We start from the raw sequence: 25,362 nt of genomic DNA, 5'->3' as shown, positions 1-25,362 counted from the left end.
TCTTCTCAGGAAAAACAAACTGAATTTGGTCAAATGTGAAAATACTTTCTTTTCAGAGAAGACTCTTAATACATAGCTCCCATAAAAATGTTCTTTGACGAACAACTGATTCCCCTCTAACTCAAATATTTTGCGTAAGATTGAGAGCCACAATAAAATCCTACCCACAAGCTGAGGAACAAATGAATTCACTTTCTAAATACTTGTAATTTTCTTTATTTTAAATAAATGTTGGAGTCATGTCTACAAAGACCTGAGGAGGGGAAGCCTATGATTAAGGAATTTGATACTTTATCAAAATGTAGTTTATAATGGGAAACATATAGGAAGATATCCTCACACATAAAAGGTTTCAAAAGTTAAGTACTCTTTCTTGGGCTTCCCTGGTGGCGCAGTGGTTGGGAGTCCACCTGCCGATGCAGGGGACACGGGTTCGTGCCCCAGTCCGGGAAGATCCCACACGCCGCGAAGTGGCTGGGCCCATGAGCCATGGCCACTGAGCCTGCGCGTCCGGAGCCTGTGCTCCGCAACGGGAGAGGCCACAACAGTGAGAGGCCTGCGTACAGCCAAAAAAAAAAAAAAAAAGTTAAGTACTCTTTCTGGGAAAAAATAAAAATCCGTGCATGATAAAAATGCTTAGCAAGCCAGTAATAAAAAGAAACTTCCTTATCCTGATAAAGGGTGTCTACAAAAATATGTATGGCAAACGTCACACACTTAATATTGAACGAATTCCCTTTAAAATTAAGAATGAGGCCAGGGTGTCATCCCTCACTACTTCTATCCCAAATTTTACCACAAATCTTAGCCAGTGAAGTAAGACAGGAAAAAGAAATAAAAGTTACAAAGATTTAAAAAGAAGAAACAAACAAAATCGTCATTATTTGCAGATGACATAATTTTTTTGTGTGGAAAATCTAAAAGAATCTACAGGTAAATTATCTGAATGAATGAGGGAGTTTAGCAAAGTTGCAGAATCCAAAACCATAAAAAAGCACATTTCTATACACTATATAGAAGCAATCAGTAAGAAAATGATATTTACCACAGCAATAAAAATATAAAGAACTTTGGATCATATCAAACAAAAATTAAGCAAGCCATTGATGGAGAAAATGATAAATCTTTACTGAAAGATATTAAACAGACCCACATAAATCAAGATCTACACAGTTGACCCCTGAACAATTGTGGTTTGAACTGCGTGGGTCCACTTACACACAAATTTTTTTCAATAGTAAATACTATAGTGCTACACGATCCATGCTTGGTTGATCGGCCCTTAGCTGAATCCGAGGATGTGGAACCACAGGCACAGAGGGCAGAAGGTGAGTTATACTCAGACTTTTGACTTTTGACTATATTGACACTATAGTTCAAGGGTTAACTAGTATGTTATGACACTAAAATTAATATCAAAGATGTCAACTCTTATGTAATTGATCTAAGGTTTAATGCATTTCCTATCAAATCCAGTGGGGCTTTTCACGGAGCGTCACAAGGTTACTGTAAAACTATTAGAAGAGCAAAGGGACAAAAATATCCAAGACATCGGGAAAAAGACAGACGATTTTAAAATGAAGAATATCTGTTAACTGACACTATAAAGAAAGTGAAAAGACAAGCCTCAGAATGGAAGAAGATGTATGAAGGAAATGTAAACAACCAAGTGTGTATCCAGAATATACAAACAATTCCTGTGAGTTAGTAAGAGAAGACGCCCCCCGCCCCCCAAAAGGGACAAATGTCATAAACAGGCATTTCCCCAGAAACTACCATGAATGGCCCACAAACAAATGAAAAGGCACTGAACTGCATTAGAAATCAGGAAAGGGGGGGATTCCCTGGTGGCGCAGTGGTTGAGAGTCCGCCTGCCGATGCAGGGGACACAGGTTCGTGCCCCGGTCTGGGAGGATCCCACATGCCGCAGAGTGGCTGGGCCCGTGAGCCATGGCCGCTGAGCCTGCACGTCCGGAGCCTGTGCTCCGCAGCGGGAGAGGCCACAACAGTGAGAGGCCCGCGTACCACACACAAAAATAAATAAATAAATCAGGAAAGGGAACACTGAAACCCTGGGTAGACACCTTTCCACACCACCAGGGTGGCCAAATGTTCAAGCTGAACAGTGCCGAGGACTGCCAGGGCTGCGGAGGGCTCTCATGGCTGGCTGGAGGGAGGGTAACAGACACCACTACCGTGGGGAACATTTGGGCGTCACCTAGTACACCCGAGAGAAATTCCGGCACAGGTGTGCCCACGATGCCAATGGCACCAAACTGGCACAATATGACCATCAATCGACAGGAAAATGGACGGATGAGCTGTGACACGGTTATCTTACACACGGAATACCATACGGCAGGGAAAACACACAAACTCCAGCTACACGCATTGCCATGAGCAGGCTCGCAAACAGGGCCCCAAACGGAGTGCTGACTTGCTCCGTTTGGGGATCTAGAGCCCCCAGTCTAACCAACCTGCTGGAGCAGAATTCCTTCCCAACGTCTTAGGCAAACGGTCGCCCCCTCTTGCTTGAGCACATGCCGTGAGGAGGCGGCTGGGGTCACAGACAGCCTGTCCGTGGTGCTGGAACTCCCCCCAGGACCAGGTACCTCCATCCTGCCCCCAAATCGACCTCTTACGTTTCTGACCACTGCTCTTCGCAGCCTGTGTCTCAAGAGAGACTTGAATATCATCTGTGGCGTGGAGGCCGTGCATGGATGCGTCTGGGACCCAGGCCTGCACGTGGCCGTGCGGCCACTTGTGGACACACCAAGAGCCTGTGCTCTTCTCCGTGGGCCTCTCCAGTGCTGGTGGGTCTGATACTCTTCACTGTTGAGAAGCTCTAGCTTCTCCCAGGGGTTCCCGTGTACTTTCTGGCGCATCACAAAACCCCTCCCTCATTCACAAGACATCCATGGCTTGTGTCTGCATTCCCCCCACCCCATAACCCCCGGGAAAGGGCAATGCCCAGCTCACCTGTAGAGGTCTGGGACCAGCCCGTCCTTGTATCGAGCGCACAGGTTGTTGAGGACTTGCTCGTGCTGGCCGAACAGGCGGATGTAGTTGGAGGCAGGGAAAGGCACTTTGGAAAGGCACGTGATGGTTTCCACCATCTTGTACTTGTTGGTGTGGATTCGGAAGTAAGTCCCGTTCTTCACGTTACCTGTTACTATTTCTGAACCCTGGCGGAGGAGTGCATCAGAAAAACAACGTTAGAAACATTTCTGGACTTTGGGAACTTTATCATAGCAATTTATTTTTCAAATATAATGGACGGATTAGAGCTTATCGCCTGTTGCAAATCACAGTAGTAGATATTGACCAAACTCGACTGAAGATAAGTGCGTGTCAGAAACCATGTGTTTGAATTTGATGACTGAAAGTTCCTCGGGGTATTTGACACTGTGATTATATCGCTCCACGTTTCTAAATTAGTTGCTAGGTTACAGTCAATTCTCCGTTATTCAATACCTGGCACAGCCAGTAGGTGGAACTGGGTCTATTCTCTCCTGCGCGGTGTCATAAGACTGTTAACTTTAATTTTTTCACAGCACCATTTTGAGAAAAACCTCCTAGTCAAAGGTGCGCAAAAGGAATTTCAGTTTTTAAAGTTCTACTCGAACAAAGGAAAGAAGGAAAAAGGTGAATCCCTGACAGCTGGGTTTGCAGAGGTTCACCTGTTTGGTAGGGTCTGTTCCTGGGAAGAAGGTTCAAGTTCATGGAAAATATATAGACCGTTCTGTGGGCTACTTGTTAGTTTGTAAATTGTGAAAGGTGTAGATTCATGGCTTTATGTCCCCTAGAAACTGGCTAAACCACCATGTGAACCCAGATGACAAGGAAAGATGCCCCTCTACCCCAGTCATGACCACTTTTTCTATTTCAGCCCCTGATGGCCGCTGACTGACCAGCCAGAGACATGCTTCCCAACGGCTCCAGCAACAAACAGAACCTCCGTGGACAAACCTGGGTTTGGCTGGTGGTGGCTGAACCCACAGACTTTGCCTCTGGACTCTGAACTCAGTACACAGTAGCACTCAGTAAATCTCTCCTGAGTGCATATAGATTTAAGCTTTTGTTCTGAACTTGAATGTGGCATTTAGAAATCCAGGGCAAGCTGAACTGCACTGATCCCAAACATTTACTGAGTCCCGGACATCCCCTGGGGACTTTATCTAAACAAGGACACACGGATTAACTGGATTTTTAAGTAAATTGAAGCAACTGGTGGGTGTTTGTGTATCACATGACTAAGCCCTGAGGAGGAACCAGCCAACTATAAAGGCACAAGGTGAGAAATACAGGAGGGATGCCAGGTAAGTCCTGGGCCAGCCCCAAGGATATGCACGAGATTGGGGGACAGAACAAACACAGCTTAGGATGGGGGTGGGGGACAGCGCCCCAGGGAGGTGCACGAGGTCCAGCATCATAGAGATGGATGGATACAGAGAGGAAATCTACCTCCATAGCAAAGTGTTTAAAAAAACACCGAGTAAGGTATTATCTAACGCAACAATGGTATATGCACACACCTGGATGCAATGCATCCAACGGAAATTATTGGTGAGTTATTTCATAACAGGAAAACATGTTCCCAGTACATTTTATACTATAGAAGTATAGTATAAAAATTTATAATGTTTTATAATTTGTAGAGAATCATTCTATTTTCATAAAAATAAGCGGTATCATTTATTTGTTTCTGTGTCAATATTTTAACAAAATGTTAATGGAAGGGGCTAAGACTAAAGCTGCTGGTGCCAAACTCAAATGGTTTTTAAAGTCTTGTATTTATTCTTAGAGATGCTCGCAGCGGGCACGTTCATCACTTTCATAGCTCTGCATGTATTTAATTCAGAAATAGCGTTTGCTAGGATGAGCCACCAAGCAAAGGTGACCCTGGGGAGGCCTCTTCGCAGTCAGGGGCGCGTTGGTGAAGTTGAATGAGTGTCTGGGGGAGGGGCTGCCCCCTGGCCTTGCTGGTAGGGCGGCTGGGGGTCCAGGAGAGGGGGCACTGGCCACAGCTCTGGCATACTTTTAGCACCAGGTTTCCCTGGCCTCAGTGGACAGCAGATCCCACAAGGTCGTGGACTCTCCTCTTCCTCTTTGAAATTTCTTTATGCTGAATGATTAAGGAAGGGAACTCAGGCCTCAGAGGGGTACATCTCGGGATCCATCCACGTGGCTGACAATATTTTTGACTTGGCAAAGAGTTTCACTGAAGATCCCACCCTCTGCTCACAAGCATTTGTATTTGGGGGCTGATTCAGTGGATTCTGAGCACCTCAACTCAAGGGCCACGGTGACTCCATGGCTGGTGTCTCAGCATCACACGCCCTCTGAGGTCACCCTGTTCTACAAGGGCTGTGTCGTCAGCATCATTTCCAGTGATGTGTCATCCTGGGTCTGTTTATTTGGTGGAGGGGAGTTGGCCTTACTTTTTAATTTAAAGGTTGAATTTAAAGGCACACGGAGGAAAGAAATGCCCAGTGGTGCAAAGACAGCACATCTTGACTCTGGAAGTGACCGTGACCATCGTTAATGAGATCTGGCTCTGCGATCACATAACCAGGGGGCCGTCCTAGGCATGCGGCATCAAAATAGTTTGCATTGACATGAAAGGCAAGTCGCCTACAGATGGGTTTCTCAGACACAAGTTACCCCTGTGGGGCTGGGCAGACTTATCTAAATTTCTGAGGTCATTCCTAGTCACTGTTGCTGACAGATGGGAAAATCCAGTGAAGTCCAGGACCCTTTCTGCTTATCCTTCCAGAAAATCACTCCACTAAACAAGGACTTAAGGCAGCTTCCAGCCCTGCCACCCGGTGAGGGATTCTGGGCTAACGACGATGATGATTTCATACACTTTCCAATTCTGTGGGATGTGGCTAGTTTCTTCCTTTAAGTATATGAATAAATTGTTAGGAGATTTGGGTGTTGAGTTTAAAATTTTGACAGAGTAACAGGTTCTGATGTGTTGTTTTTTTTTGTCTCTTCCTTTTTTCCTGAATATAATTATCCTTTTGAGCTCCTTTATGATTTTGACAAAGATTGGAATATGGCTCTGGAATTCATGCCAAACGAAAGACCCAGGGGTAATCAGACTCGGCATGCAAGAAACCAGGTTCCCAGCTCCCACGATGAATACACAATTTTAAATTTAATGGTACCCAGGCAGAGTTTGTTGTGACAAATTTGTTTATTCCGTGGAGTATAAGCCAACAAAGCATGTGGACTGGAATCTGCGGATCAGTTCATTATGTAGACGACTTGGGGTCCCCTGTCTTCCTTTTGTCGGGTTACCTCATGAATTACTAAAGCATCTCCTTACTTACATATCCCGATGCGTGAGTGCTACACGAGTCTGATGAGATTCATCTGTACTACATTTGCTGTGAGAACAGTAATTTAGTTTCTCTAGTGAAATACTGCTCCGTGGGCTCCATTCTCCATCCACTGGCCATATTTAGGCGACTGCCTGACCATTTTGGCAACAATTTTACTTAATCAAATTAATTCCAAATCCAAAAGATTGCCATGGAACCATCCTACATTTTTTTTCTTGGTGAATAAAATGGGGAGAAAAAAATCTGTTTAGATCTTCTGTACTAATTAAAAAGGAGGCCCACCTGGCAAAATGGTTAATTACAGTCAGGGTTCCTGCTCAAATACTGTCACAGCACCAGCCAAAGAAGCTAGTCAAGTTCCATTCTTATGAAAACCCTCATTATCTAAAACTCCCTTTCGCTCCTCCTCTGACTTTAAGCCGAGAGAGAACCAGTGGTTGATAAATAAATGACACTGCATGTCAGAAATCACACTGTCCTTGAAGAATCTGGTTCAGTGTGAAACCAAGTCCAGTATTTCCTAGCTTTTGAACCCATTCCCACCGTGTACTGTCCGAATTCCTAACCCACAGAATCTGTGAGCGGAATCCAATGGCTGCTTCATGTCCCTAAGTTTTGTTACACAGCAGTACAGACTGGAGCACCATTCGCTACAGTCCTTTCTTTACTTGTAAGAACATTTTGCATCAGACTGTGGATACAGGACACACCTGAAAGAACCTGGGAAAGGCCCAAGGGAAATAAGTTTTAAACACACAGCATCCATCCTTTCCTTGGAAGAACCAGGTTTCATTATTTTTCTGGAACTATAATTAACAACATCTACCACTGACGGGTCACCTGTTTTATTCCTTGAAGGCAGTGTTACTTCATATGGGATCCCTAATAACCCCAGAAATGCAGAGGAGTTGATAACTCGTCCAAAGTCCACGGGAGGTCGACGGAAGAGCTGGGATTCTGACTTCCCGAAGAGAGAGGGTGAGGGGCCAGGAGCCTGCGACATCCGGAGTCTGCTCCCCCTTACGGAATTTTCCAGCAGCTTCTACTACATCTCATTGGCCGGGACCTGCCACATGGCTGACCTCATTCTCAAGGAAATCTGGGAGATGTGCTTATTTTAACTTAGTCAGATCATTAACCCTCAAAAAAATTCAGGATGAGAAAATGGGAGTGGAAGCAGGCAACCTCCAGTGTCTTCCTCACTGACGAAAAAGCAAACATGAAGCACCAGAAAGGAAACCCCAGTTGACAACAAACACCAGTTGGGACCAACTGTCCGATAATCTTACCTGAGAAGCTCACCAACCGACCAACCATGTTGTGTCCTTTCTAGTTACCTTGAACACAGGGAACGCCCCTCCCAACCCCCAAGCACACGCAGCTTCAGCTTCACCTCGCTGGCCCTTCCTGTGTCATCCAGGGAGGGCAGGAGAACAGGGGGGCCTGGACAGACATCCCAGACCCTAAGCAATTTACTATTGCCACAGAGGTGGTTATTTTAATTATCTATGGATTCATCACAGGCTACCTCAAAACTTAGTGGCTTAATGTCCTTCAGGAGGTGGATGGATAAACTGTGGTCCATCCAGACAGTGGAATACTATTCAGGGCTAAAAAGAAATGGGTTATCACGCCATGAAAAGACATGGAGGGAACTGAAATGCAAATTATTAAGTGAAGGAGCCAATCTGAAAAGGCCACATGCTGTATGATTCCAACTCTATGACATTCTGGGAAAGGCAAAAGTATGGAGACAGTAAAAAGATCAGTGGTTACCAGGAGTTGCAGGGGAGGGAGGGAGGGATGAATAGGTGGAACAGAGGGATTTTTAGGGCAGTGACACTACTCTGCATGATACCGTAATGGTGGGTACATGTCATTACACATTCGTCCAAACCCACAGAATGTACAACACCAAGAGTGGACCGTAATGGAAACTGTGGGCTTTAGGTGATAATTATGTACCAATGTAGGTTCATCAATTGTAAAAAATGTACCACCCTGGTGGGGATGTTGACAATGGGGGAGGCTGTGCATGAACGGGGGCAGGGGGTATATGGGAAATCTCTGTATTTTCCTCTCACTTTTGATGCGAACCTAAAACTTCTCTAAAAAATAAATGGCTTAAAACGACAATACATTTTTATAACCTCAGTCTTTGGGAGTCAGAAACTGGGAACAGCTTATCTGGGGGATTCTGGCTCACGGTCTCCTGTACGTTTTAGTCAAGATGTTGGCCAGGGCTGCATCATCGGAAGGCTGGACTAGGGCTGGAGGACCACTTCCACGGTGGCTTCATCACACGACTGGCTGGCGCAGAAATCCTCAGTCCCTCTCCACACGCACCTCCCGAAGGGCCACCTGGGTGACCTTACAATATGGCAGCAGTGACCCAGGAGGGTGCAAGTTGGAAGCTGTATTATCTTTCAGGACCTGGCCTTGGAAGTCACACACTGTCATTTCCACAATATTCTGCTGGCCACACAGGTCAGCCCTAGTCAGTGTGGGAGGGGACCATACAAGGACATGAATACCAAGGGGTGGGAGTCAGTGGGGGCCGTTTTGGGGGCCAAACTGCCACATGGCTTTCTGATGCGTGAACCAATACATTACACTAAAGACTGAATTAAGAATTTCACCCCTACCCCCATAAACAAAGTGTTATATTTGAAAGTAAAATGAAATTCAGGAATAATACTTACAAAATCAGACTGGGCCATTTGTACCTCCAATAGGGTTGGGATGGCAGGCTTGGCGATATGCAGATAATGGTACGACCCAGGGAGGATGCCTCCTGGTGGAAATGGCAAGTTTTCCACATTTTAATTCAGTCGGGTAACAACTGGGTAACAGGGCTTACATCTGTACCACAGGACAACCAGAGATGCCTGCCGTGGCGTATGCTACTCAAACTTTCCCACTCAAGTACCTCTATTAGCAAGGAACACCCTGCGATTTATTTTATTTAATAAAATCAACATGAATGTGCCGTTATAACCCATAATATAGCCACCAATGTTCCAAGATGTGCCAAGCTGATCCCGTGCATCCTGATTTCCCATAACTTGTGGCATTCTCATCTCTGCCTGCTAAAGCCAGCCAAGACTTTGGTCTACAAATGTTGCCGTGGTGTTCCCATTCTCCATCCTCCTCCACTATGTAACCAAAATACTAAGTAAATGTTATAAGGAAAATCAACAAAGTTCTTGTTCAATGCTTTAGAAAACTCGTATTATGAAACTGTTACTATTTCTAGCTTGCCCTAGAAGCCCGAGCCTGGTCTAGCTCTGATCAGCCTCTGACACCCATGCCTTGTCTTCCTTTCCCACATCCACCACCTTCCTTAAGGTCTCATCCAGAGTGAGAAGGAGATCACGACCTCTCGGAGGCCATTTAGTTGGGCAGATAAACACAAGGACTGCAATACAGGGCTTTTGTCTCTTTAGCCCGATGTTTTGTTTACTGGATTAGGGCTCACAGACCCCCTAGGGGTCCACGGATGACTATGGGGGTTGGTCCATCAACCTTCTGGAAGTAAACGTACAGTTTTGTAAAATGTGCATTTTTCTGGTAGAAGGTCCACAACATTCAAAGATACTGTTTTCAAGGGTAACTCCCACCTCCCAAATATAAGAAAGTTCCGTGTCTCTCATATGATGATCTCCTTAGGGGTCAATAAAGCTGAGGGGATAAAACTGGACCGTTTTACAGCTGCTAATGGTCTAGCTTATCCATCCAGACAGCAGACCAAAGCCTGGGAGGCTTGGAAGTCCTCCTTACCTCTCAACTTATATTGAGAATGAAAGTTTGGTAAGATGTCAGGGCATCGAACCCTACACCCGTTGTGAGGGACCTCTGGGCAAGTTACTCATCATCCCCTAGTCTCAGTTTCCTTATATGCAAAGTGAGCATCACATTCTGATGTGAAAAATTTTATCACATCAGTTCTGATGTGATAAAGTCAAGTCCATAATAAACAGGTAAACATAAAAGAGAGCCCTCCCGTGTCTCTGTGCAAACCCACTGAGGGACACAGGCACCTCCTCACCAAACCTACAGGAAACGGAGGGCTGGCTGGTCCAGATCCAACCAGTGGCTCCGTCACAGGGATGAAGGTGGCCCACTACATACCTTTGATCTTGGCTCCCCTGTACATGGGGATGAGGCGGTCAAGGTCAGCCGGCGGCTCAGTCACAGGCTCGAGGGTCGGGTCAAAGAGGTTGAGCATCACGGCTGCCAGCTGGAAGCCAACTTCCTTGGAATTGAAGTTGCTGTGAGTCCACTCATTCGAGTAATACCTGTTGGAGAACTTGGTGAGGGAGCCGGCAGCTCTGATGGCTATGTCATTGGTGTGGAAGTTGGTGTCTACCACAAGGCGGCCGTCGTAGACAAGGCACGCGTCGTTGAAGGCTCTGAATGTTTCGTAATCCACGTTCTTCTCACAGAAGCTGAAGAACATCTACAAAGTGAACAATCACATTATTTCTAGTTATCACTCTTCACTGTACCTTCCCAACAGGGTGAAGAGTCTCTATTTTATTACTTGGGCCACACAAGAAAACCTAAATCTACAAACAGTATGTCATAATGGTGTGTGTATCTTTGGTACACAGAAGAAATTAAGATCATTCAATGTCACTCTTCTTTTTTTAAATTGCTCAATTTGGACATCCAGGGGCGAGGGTGCCACGTGGTGGAACATCTCCCACAAGAGCACGTTCTTCCCCGTAAGGAGGTTTACATTCATAAACACCACTTTCCTCTCATTCTCGGACATTTCGAATCGTTCCTTCTCAGCCTCCTACCATTTTCCTCTCCTGCGTCTGATACTTAGGTCTCTCCAGGTTCCTTCTTGGGGTCACTTCGTCCAGTTTTGAGTCTTCAGGCTGCCCCATTCCTGCCCCTTTAAACCCAGAAAGCCTGTCTCTCCCTGCAGGACGCCCCAGAGAGGATGCAAGCCCCGTCCGCCTTGGTTCCCCCCCAGGTTTGGGCTCCTGCCTTGTTACTTCCTGCCCTGGGATGGCAGGTGCTGACTCAGTGAAGATTTACAAGGTACCCGCAGGCCCCTCCACTCTCTGCCCAAATTTTAATGCGTTCTCGTACTTATCTGGAGATCATCTTCCATATTGATGTTAAGTCATCAAAGCAGTCCAAGTTAGCTGTTTCTAAGTCTTCAGTTGTCATTGAAGTAGCTAAGCTGAATCATTTTTATCTTTACCTAAACACGGTTTGCCACCTTATTAAAAGCATGCTAAGAAATGAACATATGACCTGGGTCCTCCTCATACTGGTGGATACCACACTCCCTGCTTCCTTCACATGCCAGCTCTACCCACCTCACTTGCCTCATTACGTACAGAAATCAGCTGTCCTGAGCCAGAGGTAACCCCCTTCCATGCCCTTCCCTACATCTAGGAATGGCGTGCCAATGAGGAATGAGCCACAAATGAGCCTGCAGTAGCCACTAGTCATGGGTGACTATATACTTTTAAATCTAAATTAATTACAATTAAACAAAATTTAAAATCCAGACCCTCAGTTGTGGTGGCCTATTTCAAATGCCCCAAAGCTACAGGTGGCGGTGGCTGCCACGTTAGACTGCACAGACATGGACCATTTCCACCATCGCAGACAGTTCTATTGGACAGCACTGGACTCAGATCCACCATCCCTATGACGTCCTTTCTTCTCCCTCAGGGAACCGGCAGGGCCTTTGCCCTTTTCCCTATCTCTGTTCACTCAGATGTCTAATCCTATCCCAATTACTCCCATCCAGGCAGCTTCTTTCCTTCAAACCTCTTTAAAATTTTTTTCTGTTTTATAACCTTGCTCAGTGACCACAGGAAAATATATTTCTCTGAGTCCCTGACTCTGAAACTTTCTATCTCTCTACTCCTCTTTTTTTTTCCCTCTACTTGTTTCCCATCTCTATAGAAACAGACTTCCCACTCACAGAAAAATAGGAAAGACGTTTGATTTGAATTGAAATTATGCGTGAAAAACAGGACCATTAATGCTCAGCAGCTCCCTTCAGCATCCCTGCAAAGTTCTTCTACCTACCCAGTTTTTCTCCTACTTAAAACGACTCTTTTATTACGGGGCACATACATATACTAGTCCTTGTTTTACTGCGTTTTAAAGACTATCAGTACCTCTATCATATCATTTTATATGGTTTTGGTGTAGGCGTTGACGCTACGGTTACATTTGGGACATAGGGGTTTGTGGAATAGAGTGAACGCCGGATCAGCAAATCCAACACTGTCCGTGGGAGCACGTGTTCTGAGTTACAGACCTCTCAGATCTCGCAAACACAACTCACGTGCTCCTGTAATGCCAACTGAATAAATAGTACATAGTGGATGAAAATATGAAGTAGGAACATCTGCTTTAAATGCTTCTACAAATAATGACCTAAGGGTCTACGTTAAGGAACTAGAAAAAGAAAGCCAAAGTAGATCCAAAGCAAGCAGAAAAAAGAACATAATTGTTAAGAGTGGAAATCAATGAGAGAGAAAACTGACAGACGACGGAGATAATTAACAAACTCAAAAGCCGTTTCTCTGGGGGGGAAAAAAATCAATAAAATTGACAAATGTCTAGCTAGACAGAGAACTTCAGAGAGGTCCTCATCTCTCCTTAGCTGCTGGTGGGCGCTGGCCATCCCTGCTGCTCCAGGACCTGTGGCTGCCATCACTCCATCTCTGCCTCCGTCAGCATGGGGCCTTCTTCCTCATGGGCCTCCTCTCTGTCATCAAGTCTCTCTCTCCATGTAAGGGCACCAATCATTAGAGTTAGAACCCACCCCAAACCAGGATGACCTGCTCTGTACTTGACTACAACTGCAAAGATCCTATTTCCAAATAAGGTCACATCCACAGGTACTGGTTCTTAGGACCGTATCTCCTCTCTGGGGGCACATAATTCAGCCCACGACACCATGACCACATGGCCACAGTGAAGATCGTGAATATATTCGTGCCCATCAAAAGTCTCCTAATTCCCTGGCAGAGATGCCACCCAAAGCTGACGATCAGGAGGGATAAATACCCTGACTGTTCCCTTCTTCCAGTTTCTAATCTCCTGCCAGGTTGGCCAACCTACTGTTGGCCAAAAGCAGATGACTGTCAGGGGAAACGGGCTGGGAGGGTCCTCTGTAGAGGCCCCTCGTCATGGTGCAGAGCAGAGCAGGGGAAGCCGGAGACAAGACCTGAGGACAGCAGGCCAATGTCCGACTCATCCATTTAGGGTGAAGTTTGGGCAGGAAGGTGTGTTGGATCAAGGCAGCTGAGAGTATCTGCAAGATGTCCTTGCCATGATTCCAATTCTGACCTGGACAGGAGAGTGAAGGCCAGCAGGGGCTGCTACAGAATCTGTATTCAGTTGGATATTGGGGGAGGTTTTCGTGCACCCATGCGCCCTAAGCAGGGTATATGTTCACCCCCAGAGTTGCCCAGGATAACCTGGGCATACATCTTCCACGATCATCATTTTGGGAGGAAACTTTTGGTGAAAAGATGTTGATTTTCCCTACCTTATACAGGTATTGTGACATACATGTGTAGATGGTGTCACTCTTATGTTAAAATAAAATGAACTTTTTCTGTCTTTTTCACTGCTATATCCCTCACACTTAGGACTAAGCCTGAGACCTAGTAGGTGTCCAATAAATGTTTGTGGAGTGAAGGAGTAAATGAAGGTACTGAGAGCAGAATGTGAAATCCCCCTGGGTTATCAGAATGAAATGACAGGTGGCAGGGAAACCCCCTCTGTGCAGGTGGTCTGCCTTGAGCTCCAGTCCAGACTCTGGGGGGATGAGGGTGGCCCATAGGGGCCCTTGGGTGAGAAGCCCTGACTTAGGCTGACCCACCCCTACTGCCAGGTGAGGGACTGCTATGAGCCCCCACGGGGGTCCCCAGCTGGCTTGCCCACTAGATGCTGCTGGCATCCTTTATCCCAACCGCCAACACAGCCCTTGACCCCCATAGCTCCAGAACTCACTCGGACCGCAGCCCCCTCTCTCTGAGGGATCTCTTGCTTCTCCATCACATCAACTGGCCCCTTTCCCCTCTTCCTCCCTCCTGGCTTCTGCTCATCTCTTGAACAGGGTGTGAGCTGAGCTGTGACAAGCCCCAAAGCAAAGTACTCTCTCCATACATCATGGGGGAAGATCCCCTATTGCTGTTTCCAGAATCTTAGGAGGTCGACACAGCATGGACTTTGAGGCCCTGCTGGCCTGGGTTGGGATCTCAGCTGACGCGGAGCCACGGTGTTCTCGTCTGTAAGGTGGGGATGCTTCCCTTGAAAGAGCTGTTGTGAGGAGGGGACAGAATACACTGCCAGTGTGCAGCATGGTACCCGGGACACGGGGAGCGCTCAGTGGGGCTGGCCCTCTTCAAAGCCGCCCCCCTGACACTCTGCCCAGGAACAGGCAGGGTCCAGTTCCCTTCCCCTTGAGTGTGGGCTGCCTTAGTGACCTGCTTCTAGGGCACAGAATGCGGTGGAAGGGTGCAGCTTGACTTCTGAGGCTAGGTCACGAAAGGAGATATGCTGTCTCTCTCTCTCTCTTTCTCTCTGCGTCTCTCTCTCTGTCTCTGTCCCATTGCTTTCGGAACCCAGCCACCATGCAGAGGGGAAGCTCAGTCCCATGAAGGGGCCACTTGTAAGTGTTCAGGTCAAAATCTCACCTGAAGCTGAGCTGACACCAGCAGACGGACAAGTGGGTGAACACACCTTCTAGACGATTCCAGCCCCAGCCCCAGTCTGACGTCAGCCCCAGGAGAGACCTCCAGGGAGAACAGCTGGGGGAGCCCGGTCCAGCCCCAGGACCACGGGAGAGAATATGGAATGGCTGTTGTTGTTTTAGGCCACTCAGTTTGGGTGGTTCATTTCTCAGCAATAGAAAATCTGAACGTTTAGGGGAAAAAGAACCCTGTAACTATAAATTCACCACCTACCACTTTTCAGACCCCAAGTCCCCCAAAGGTGGTGTGTGAGGTTCTGGGGACCTACTTACGGAGCAAGGGAGCTGGAAGGGCTTGGTGGGTGTGGTGAAGCTGGCGCTGTGGATGGGGTCTGGGTTCAGGCCATCATTCCACTGAGCTAGGACCGCATCCCGGTAGACGGTCACCCCCGCGGCTCGGAGCGCATCCTCCACTGCGCCCTCCACTGCGTAGTTGTTGATGCAGGTGACGATGGAGGTGGGTGGGTGCTGCACCAGGTGGATGTAGGAGCCCCTCACACCCAAGTTCAAGAGCGTCTCCACCGTGGTGTATGTGTCAATTGTGTTCCCATAGATGATGACATTCCCTACAGAAGGGGACAGATGCTTAGATACATAGTTTAAAAAAAAAAACCCAACAACCTTATTAGTCAAATGTTAATAATGCCAAATTGCTCCCTCTAACCCTCTCATTTTTTTTCAGCTGTGGGAGGTCAGCGGTGTTACCTAGCAACAGCGACCAAGAAAATTTAGTAAAGAATGGGCACACAACGTCCCACAAAGTAGTCAAGTACTTTTAACACAGAAGTAGGACATTCATTTATGTTCCTATAATTTGAAAGTTGAAATTATGCTAAATGAAACTGGTGAGAATAAAACCTTTTGCCTTGTTTTTGCTCCCTATTTGCTAGACTTATTAAGAGGAAAAATGGCTGAAGTTTGCAATAAATGCAAGTTCTTCCTGAGTGATGGAAAGGACAATGGTGAAAATAATTGTCATGTGCGTGATGGTACGGATATTTTAATACTTAGTTGTTGAATCATGTGGATTTCAAGGACATTTTTCCTTCTTTGAGAACTAAAGACTAGAACATTCTGCTTGCAACAGATCATTTTATATTCAAATTCTGATTTTTAGGATTTAATGTGTCAAGACCTAGCAAGAGAGATTGACAGGTATTCTTTTGGTGAGGAAAAATAAAATCACAAAATAACTTTGAGAGATTTCCCCTGTGTAAGAGCATTTTGATGGTAAGAGTCTATATGATTTATTTATATTTCTTAAAAATATTATAGAAGTAATTACATATGCTCTTCTACTAATGATGTAAGTCTTAAGACCCATGATCCTATTACATGAGTGAGATGTATTACATGCTATTTATATGCTGTTTTTGACACTGAATTGGCATTATTACCTCTTCACAAAGACAGAAACTGCTGTAGGCTCACATCTCGGGCGAGCTGTAACAATTTTACCACAAAATGATAGATCTGTGAATCTACTTCTCTTTTTCCTCCTGTTTATAAAATGATCTGAAGAGGAATTTTATGAGACAAAATAAATGGCAAGTGTACTTACTCAATTTGGTGGAATACATTATGCAAAAATCTATTTCTATCCAAAATTGAGAGGACGTATAACGGCTTGTCTTACTTGTTTAGAAGGAAAGGAACTAGAATAGCTTTCAGATGGCTTCCCTAAGGTTAAGAGCTTCTGGAAAGTCCTCCCCTACTTCCTGTTGCTCAAACGTGGAATGCCAAGGGGGCAAGGCAGCCAGGGGCAGGGTCCTTCCTTCCCCGCTTCCCTAGGATGCTCCGATTTGGGGGCTCTGATTGCCGCCCTATTCAGACGCGCTAGTGCAGCATTCCTGGGTGAGCTGCCTTTTCCTTGGCTGAAAGAGCCAACATTTTGCTTAAATTATTGAGGCTCCCACCTGCTGTGCAACATGAATCCTGGCGGTCTGACACAACAAAGAACTAGCCTGCCAGGAGAGCCAAAACTTGAACCTCAAACTGTCATAGGTTTGAGGTCTTCTGCCCCTTTAAAATATGCATGCAAAAACAATATTCATTTTCCGTGAAACAGATTTCAGTGCTTAGGCCCCATGCAGCTCAGAGTTGAATATTTTTCCAGTCTCTCCTTCATGTTGGCTTTTAGTACCTATTCTGTGAGATGGGCTTTTTCGTTACAGGCTCATGGAAGCCCCAGCAATGCAGGGTTATTTAGCCAGGGCTGCCCACAGTTTGTAGGCAGCTGGAGAGGATGAGGACTTCCGTACATTTCATAAAAGCTCTACTATTTAAATTAGACGTTTATTTATAGATATGCTAACTTCTAAATAGTTTTGTCTATCTTTTAGTTTAATTCGAAACGCCTCCCCCAAATATGAGACTTCAGTTATTGCAACTGTCAGCTATTGTCACGATAATGCTGCATGACAAACTACCCCCAAACTCAATGCCAAACAACAATAAGCCTGTTGCAGGTTGGCCTACACGTCTGTGGGCTGACTGATGTTGGCTGACGTGGCTCCAAGCTGTGGTTGGGGTCAGATCTGCACCACGTCTCTCTCATCCTCTCTGGACCAACAGTGACCTGAGGCATATTCTCTTTCAGGAGCTGTGCAGGAGCACAGGCGGGCAAGCACAACTGCTCAGACGCTTTCTAAGCCTCTCCTTGCAAGACATCCACTAATGTTCCATTGACCAAAGCAAGTCAGGCGGCCACACCCGCACCCGCCCAAGGGGGTGAAGCAAACTCTGCCCACAGCGGGGATGTGTGTGTGTACATATTTGCTGAACAACGGTCCAAAATCACAGTTGTATTGGGCACATAGTAAATCATGCCTATGTGATGTCATCTAAAATTTTTCACCTAAACGTGTTTTATATGATTATTTACTTACATTGTCTCATTACCCACAAAACAGAATAAAATCTCATTATGATTTTTTTACTACCTAAATAAGAACATGTCACAGGTCAAATCACATTCCTCCACATACATAAGACCCAATGTTACAAAGTCAGCCTGTTACTCTTTGCTAGTTTGATCCCTTGCCTTTTACATGTTTCCACTCTGGGGGGGATTATTCTTTCCATTATCTTTGTGCAATTGTGAGTTCTTTCTACATCATTTCCCACTTTTTCTTTGTAAAGAATTTTTAGATTCAATTCCTGTTTATCTCGTGACTCTTATATACCTGGCCTAAAGCCAGGCACTTTAATACACAATCCCAGGAACTCCCTGGTGGTCCAGTGGTTAGGACTCCAAGCTCTCACTGCTAGGGACCTGAGTTCCAGCCCTGGTCGGGGATCCAGCAAGCTGCGCAGCGTGGCCAAAAGAAAATAAAAAGTTATCTCTGGTAACAGCTCTCTTTCTGGGCCTGGCCTCCTATCTAAATTCTTAAAAAAAAATACACAATCCATTATTATTATTATTACCAGTAACAGTAACATTTAGAACTGTTACCAATAACATTGGCTTCACGCAAATGCCCGTAATTTTTTCATAAGCTAACAGTAAAAATACAAGCATGAAGATAATTCATAGGATAAGCAAAGACATATTTGGGGGAGTCCCCAGGACAAAAGCTAGCAGACAAAGATTCTGATTAGTAATGTATGCGTTTCGGGACAAATCAATCTAGGTATAAAAATATGATTACTTATACTTATCAGAGTCATTTTACTAGCATGGATGGGGTGGAACTAGGGCCTTTGAAGCCCCCTGGACTGGGCTATGCTTGTGGTTGTACCTGGGCCCCAGCAGAAGGTCCAGCCCCAGGCAGGTGAGGTCCCTGCAGGCCCGAGGCCGTCTCTGCCTTGCCTTCCTTGCATCGCCGTCTACACGCCCTGGCTTACCTGGGGGAGGAGAGGACTTCAGGCTCACCCTGCCCACCCTGGGGCCTCACACAGAGCCTGGCCTGCAATGGGTGTGACAAAACGTTTCCCGACCAGATGCACGGATGAGTGTTTGAGCTTCACCAGCTTTTGCTGATCCGAAACTAACTGGGCTTTCCTTTTGGGGCCTGTCGATATTTACTGCAGAACACCCTCACTCTGGCCAGGTTTTCCTACTACGTATTTCGACCTGGTGTTCACTATTAAGTTGGCACTACATACCAGTCCAGCCACAGGATGGGCTGTATACCTGAGATTTGTAACACAGAAACATGTTAGATCTGGCTATTAGGTTTCCCTTCTAGCCCACGAAATCCTACACGATCCTAAATGTAACCAAAACTGTGTGTGCCTCCAACACGACAGTAGAAAATAATACTGCTGCCATGTTGGTGCAGTTTAAACCAAGGGACCAAGGATGTTTTACAGGGAGGTTAGCCCTTGTGTAACTATCACGCTGCGGACAGCTGGGTGAATTTGGGGCCAAATCAAAGAGGGAAGATGGAGAGGGAAGGAAACAGAGAAAGAAAGGGAGGGGGCAGAGAGAGAGAAGAACCCAGAACGCCTCAGAGAAGTAGATTTTCTTCCATCCCTGGCTGAGTTAGAAGCAAGCAAGAGTTTAAAAGCAGGTGACAAAAGTGGTTGTGAGGTGGGGGAGGGGTGGGGGAACTGAGCCGTGAATAACAACACTGCAAAGGGCTTTGTAAGGGCGATGCTGGGTCTGACAGCGTGTCCCAGTCCAAGTGGACCAGGCGGGTGGCTGGGGTCCTGCTGGCGCAGAACATCCTGACGGCTGGTGGAGGAGAGGGGGGCAGCCCCAGGGTATGTGGAACCCACGGCATCTGTCATCTACAGCGGGCTTAAGAGGTCAGACAACCCCAGATCATTAAAGATTCATTCAGCTCATGCATTTCCACCACTTCGGTGCTCTGTAACTCACGGAGTCTTTGCAAATATTTTGAAGGAGGTGACACATTGCAGGGGCTTCCTTTATCTTGTTGGGATTTCGCATATATTCTTTGGAAGTTTCTATGCATATGTGGAAGAAACAGAGTGGAAAAGCTGAGGATTTCCCCCTGGATATCAGTTTTATGCTAAGAGATCTGGTCACTGTCTTCTTCGCAGCAGCTCAGTTTACTTAACAGATAAGAAACAGCCAGTCTTTGCACTTGACCTGATGGGTGACAGAGGGGAAGTGGTGGGCGGCCCTACTTTGAACCAGCAAATGATAACTCAGGATTCGAACAGTCTGGGTGGATTTTCAATAGGGGGCAACGGAATATAACTATACCAGTTTTCATGGGAGGCCGATCTTTGTTGCTCCTTCTAGGGGATAAAGTATGCATTACTGAGAGTACAGAGCAGAATCGGGAGGCATAGTACAAGGAGGGCACGGTGGTGAAAAGACGACCTTGTGAAAACCCCTGGAATTGAAGTTGGCAGGAAGGAGCACCCGGTCTCTCTCTCACGCTCGCCTGCAACAACCTTTGGGACAGAATGTGCAAGGGAGCTTCCAAAGGAATGAGGGGCCCAGCTGGGGAGGAAGAGGGGGCGTGATGATTCCTGTCACCACCTGGGTGAGCTGTCACGTCTCCACCTCAGGCTGCCAAAGCACTAAGACCAGCCGTCTGAAATGTTGGCATGAACGTAAAGGTGATGCTTGTGCTTTCTGATACACTCTTGTTGAAGGTGTAAATGAATACGCCAGCAACTCTGATTGTGTGACCACCAAAATGAGGCAAGCCCACACAAGATGTAAAGATGAAGATTCTCCAGGAAGGAAACCATCACCTGGAAAGGAGAAAAGGGAAGGATTTTCCGATCTGGCATTCTGGCCAGGAACTCACATCTCAAGAGGATAAGAAGTAAATTCAAGATTTATGCACATAGATATTAATAAGAATTTTTCTTTACAGTTATTGCATTTTTAAGACCAGAGAAAATAAGAATTATATACTACATTTTATAATTTATGTATTTTAAGTTATTTTATTATTGTATGTATATTTACATATTCCATTGTATTTTAATGAAGAATTATGGTTCCTTTCCACCTCAAAAGAAACAGAGATTATGTAAGATCAGAACTGGCCCATGAGATAAGTTTTATTATGCTCTCCAGAAAACTGAGGACAGAGAGGTTAAGTAACAAGCTCCAGGTCACACAGCAGTAGATGGTTCATCAGAACTCAGACCTGCCAGGTCTGATTTCAGAACCAGTGCTCACACCACTGCACTATATTTGCAGATGGATATATATAACATGTTCCTTAAAAACCCCTCTAATCGGTATTGTATCTGTATTATTAACTTTAGGGAATAACCAGATAATGAAAGAATTTTAAATAGATACCCTAGAATATTAATAAATTGTGAAATAAACACATACTTAAAAAACATATTATGTTCATGAATAGACCAGAAAATACTTTTTTTACTTTTTAGAAGTCAAAGCATAAGATTTCTATGACACGTCTCATTTTGCTCTGTCAAATAAAAAGGGAAGAATATATTAGATATAGCATAACAAAGGCTTTGTTCAGTGATTCATGCACTGGAATTTTAATGTTATACTTTTCTTACAAACATGCTTTTAATAAGGCAGTAAACTGTATTTAGCTGAAGATGAAAATAATTGATCCATTTCGGGCCATCAAGGCGGTGTATTTTTTTGTACTTTACTTTCATCCTACTTTTCATTTTCATGGAAAGTACAGAGGTAATAGCAGATGAATTTCAATTAGTTTCAATTAATGCCATAAACTGTTATAATGTTTTAGGTTGCTGGGTTCTATCTGAAACACCCCGCCCCCCCCCCCCCCCCCCCCCCCCCCGCTCCCGCCGGCTAAATCCTCCAGGATTTTTTTGCAGTTGAAAGCCAGTGATGTCAGCTATTCTCCAGGATAGTGGAGCAGTTCTAATAGTTTACGATAATTTACATCTATAAACTCATCCAACTGCAGAGATCAATAAACAATTTCCTTCAGACTGGACAAATTCCATCACAGAACAACTGTTTCTCCTTTGGAAGCAGAGGAAGACATGATAAAACAGAAACAGGGGCAGGGGAGAGTGGTGATGCTTTGGGGGAGATATCTGTGCTTTTTCAAGGGGCAGAAATTCAGAGCAAAGCTAACCTCCTCCCATTAAAAAAAAAAAAAATCCATTGTTTCTGCTACATAGCATCCTTCTGTCCTTCTAGAACAATCCCTCCACCGTCCTCAGCAAACAAGCCCCTCCTCTCGAGTCTGTTTGCTTCAAAGTTAGGCCTGGAGTTTCCCAGGATTCGGGGTGTGATTCCTGGAAGGACATTCGACCCAATCACAGCCCGTGAGACACAGGAGTTTTTTTCGCAGGCTCTTGGGAGAAGGGCCCTATCCTCAGCTCCCACCCTCCAACCCCAGCCTGAACTATTGAGAAAAAGGAAAATTAGCACTGAGGGAGCAAAAGCTAACTATCATGAAAAATGTCCACATTCTTTCTGGTGTTACTAGAAACCAAGGGCTGACAGGCGGAGTGACGGTAATGGATGCGGGAACAAAGCCCTGCTCCTCGTTTTCATGAAGTGCCAACTTCCAGTTTCCAGCTTCAGATACCATCAGCCCATAACTGACTTAGAAATAAGCTAGATGCAGCTGTGCCAGCAGGACCTCAAATGGATCAGAGATGGCTGCTTCCAGCCCACCCCTGCCTGAACGGCTGCCCCACTCCAGCCCTGACCCATCCTTCCCCGAGGGCTTTCTCTCTGCCGCCGTGGGCGCCAGAGATGGGAGTTCACCTTCCTGCAGTGCTGTTTCGTACACAGCATCACCCCTGGTTCCCCAGCCTCTAAAAAGTAACCACTTAAACCTGGACTCCCCTGGACCCTCCACCTTCTCCTCCCACTGCTGCCCTTCACGGAGTCTGCCTGGCCTGAGTTGTTGGGTCATGGTCTTTAGATACAAATCAAACTCCCCCAACCTCTCTCTTCCTTTGCTTATCCTGCCCTTCTTTTTTTTTTCAGCAATTTCAGTCTTTTTAAAATTTTTTATTTAAAAAATTTTTTTATTTTTGGCTGTGTTGGGTATTCGTTGCTGCACGAAGGCTCTCTCCAGTTGCGTCAAGCGGGGGCTATTCTTCATTACAGTGCGCGGGCTTCTCATTGCGGTGGCTTCTCTTGTTGCGGAGCATGGGCTCTAGGCACACGGGCTTCAGTAGTTGTGGCACATGGGCTCAGCAGTTGTGGCTCACGGGCTCTAGAGCGCAGGCTCAGTAGTTGTGGCGCACGGGCTTGGCTGCTCCGCAGCATGTGGGATCTTCCCAGACCAGGGCTCGAACCCGTGTCCCCTGCATTGGCAGGTGGATTCTTAACCACTGCGCCACCAGAGAAGCCCCTATCCTGCCTTTCTTTAAGGCTGAGCTCAAATCCTCCTTTCTTGAGGAAACCTTCTCTAAACTTCACAGCCTCCAGGGCTCTCATGAAGGTCACGATGCCTCTCTACAACCAGACTGGTACCTGGTGTACACAGCTCCCCATCTTTTGTGTAGAGACTGTGCTAGGCTGCACCATCACCAGGATGGCAGTGGCTGAGACCTACACCCTGGAGAAACAATCCTATCACATGTAGCGGTAGTAGTAGTAACAAGGCTAACAACAGCCCATATGATTGAACTCCTACTGTGCTGCCCTGAGCTGGACATGTAATATCTTATCTCGTTTAATCCTCATAGCAGCCCATGTGAGGAAGATATCTGGAATGGCACTAATTAAATTCAAGTCTGAATATGACTCTAATTATGGAAAAACTACAAAGAGAAAGAGCTTCCTCAAGGCAGGAGGTTAACATTTTTCTTTCCAACTTTTCTTATAGTCATTTGAAAAGGGTCACTACCCTAAGTTGAATGAACTTGTCTGGGTCTGTTTCTCAGATGCCTCCCAGAGCCTGGGCCCAGCATCTGAGTGTTTGGACCACCTACCTGGGAGATGCCCTGCCCTGGGGGTGTCATTAATCACTGGACCTGGGGAAAACAGCCTACTTTTAGGACAAGAAACTAATGTCTATAAACTCCCTAACCTGGCCGTTCAGTGGACAAAAGCGGGCACGCAGGGGTTTTATGCAACAGTTAATGGGAGACATTCTTAACTCTTGCAAAAGCATTTATTTCCCTTTAGGTAGGCACCAGAGTATCACCATCTTCAACAGCTAGTCAAGGCAACACGATAGCTGGATGCTATTCCCCCATCTGAAAACCAAGAGCTTCTTACATTGGAATTTCTAAGTTCTCTGCCATAAGCATTCAACCTTAAGGACTTGCATTGCCATGTCCAAAGGCCCTTTTCTTGGTCAAAAGGCTCCTGAATCCTAACATTCAAAACAGCCAACAGTTCGATTAAAACACTGCATTATAACAGGACTGGGCACATTCCTAAGACATAATGTATATTTTGTATTGAACCATTGGCTTTTGTGCTTTCAGCAAGCTTAAGTTACATTTTGAGGTCTGGACTTGAAGAAATGGTAATGAGTTGTCACAAATTGTATGGATAAAAGCAGGGTTCTGCAAACTATGACTCATCCCCTAGTTTTGGAAATAAAGTTTTATTGGAACACAGCCATGCCTATTCACTGACACATTGTCTGTGGCTGCTTTCTTGCCATAGCAGCAGAGTTGGGTTGTTGGGACAGAGACCAAATGGCCTGCTAAATCTAAAATTTTTACTGTCTGGCCCTTTACAGTAAAAGTTTGCTGACCCCCAGATCAGAGAACTCCCTAAGTGTACTTAGGTCGTAGGGCAATGATTAAAGAATGACTAAAATATTGAAACAGGTTTAAACACATACAGACGCAAAACTGAAAATAATACTGAGTTTTAATGCAAAAATTAAAATATTGAATACTTTGACAAGTTTTTATTCTGGGTCCCCAGTATATATCTATATATCTCACCTCTGCCCAAAGGTTCCAGACCCAGTTGATTTTACGGGTGATTCCTGTCCAATTTTTAGGTTATATAAAGTATTTCTGGCCCACCAAAAATATGGAAAGCTTCCCCAAAACACTTTGTGAGACTAGCATACCCTTGATTCCAAAAACTTGCCAAGTAAAGCATAAAAGAGAAAACAGGCCAATCTTACTCATGAGTTTAGATGCAAATAGCCTCTAAGTACTAACAAATTGAATTCAGCAATGTATCGAATATCCTTTGATACCTATTTTTGATTTTTAATGAAGTAAATGTAGAAACTTGACAAAAAGTTAACTAACACCTAAATCTTCCACCAAAAATCAGAAGAAACTATATTTAATTTTAATATATTAATTATATTAACTAACATAATGAAATTATATTTAAACAAATACATTCAATAAACTAATATATTTAATTTTATATACTGATCTCCA

The 25,362-nt window shown here is 45.4% G+C and overlaps 1 protein-coding gene across 1 annotated transcript in view; it reads right to left on the bottom strand.

Annotated features, from left to right (window-relative positions):
• Positions 1-25,362, bottom strand: part of CFAP61 (cilia and flagella associated protein 61) — a gene marked incomplete at both ends in the record, with an annotated part of 251,678 nt that overhangs the window by 42,543 nt on the left and 183,773 nt on the right. Inside the window, 4 exons of the mRNA XM_082857551.1 lie at positions 2,980-3,185; positions 9,053-9,144; positions 10,482-10,809; positions 15,367-15,659. Coding sequence (XP_082713677.1) covers positions 2,980-3,185; positions 9,053-9,144; positions 10,482-10,809; positions 15,367-15,659 — 919 coding nt within the window. The remainder of the gene's footprint in view (positions 1-2,979; positions 3,186-9,052; positions 9,145-10,481; positions 10,810-15,366; positions 15,660-25,362) is intronic.

The sequence above is a fragment of the Leucopleurus acutus genome, assembly GCF_964270905.1.
Source record: "Leucopleurus acutus genome assembly, chromosome: 16".
Taxonomy (NCBI): Eukaryota; Metazoa; Chordata; class Mammalia; order Artiodactyla; family Delphinidae; genus Leucopleurus; species Leucopleurus acutus.
The sequence above is the reverse complement of the archived record's forward strand: the minus strand, read 5'-3'. Positions and strand labels throughout refer to the sequence as shown.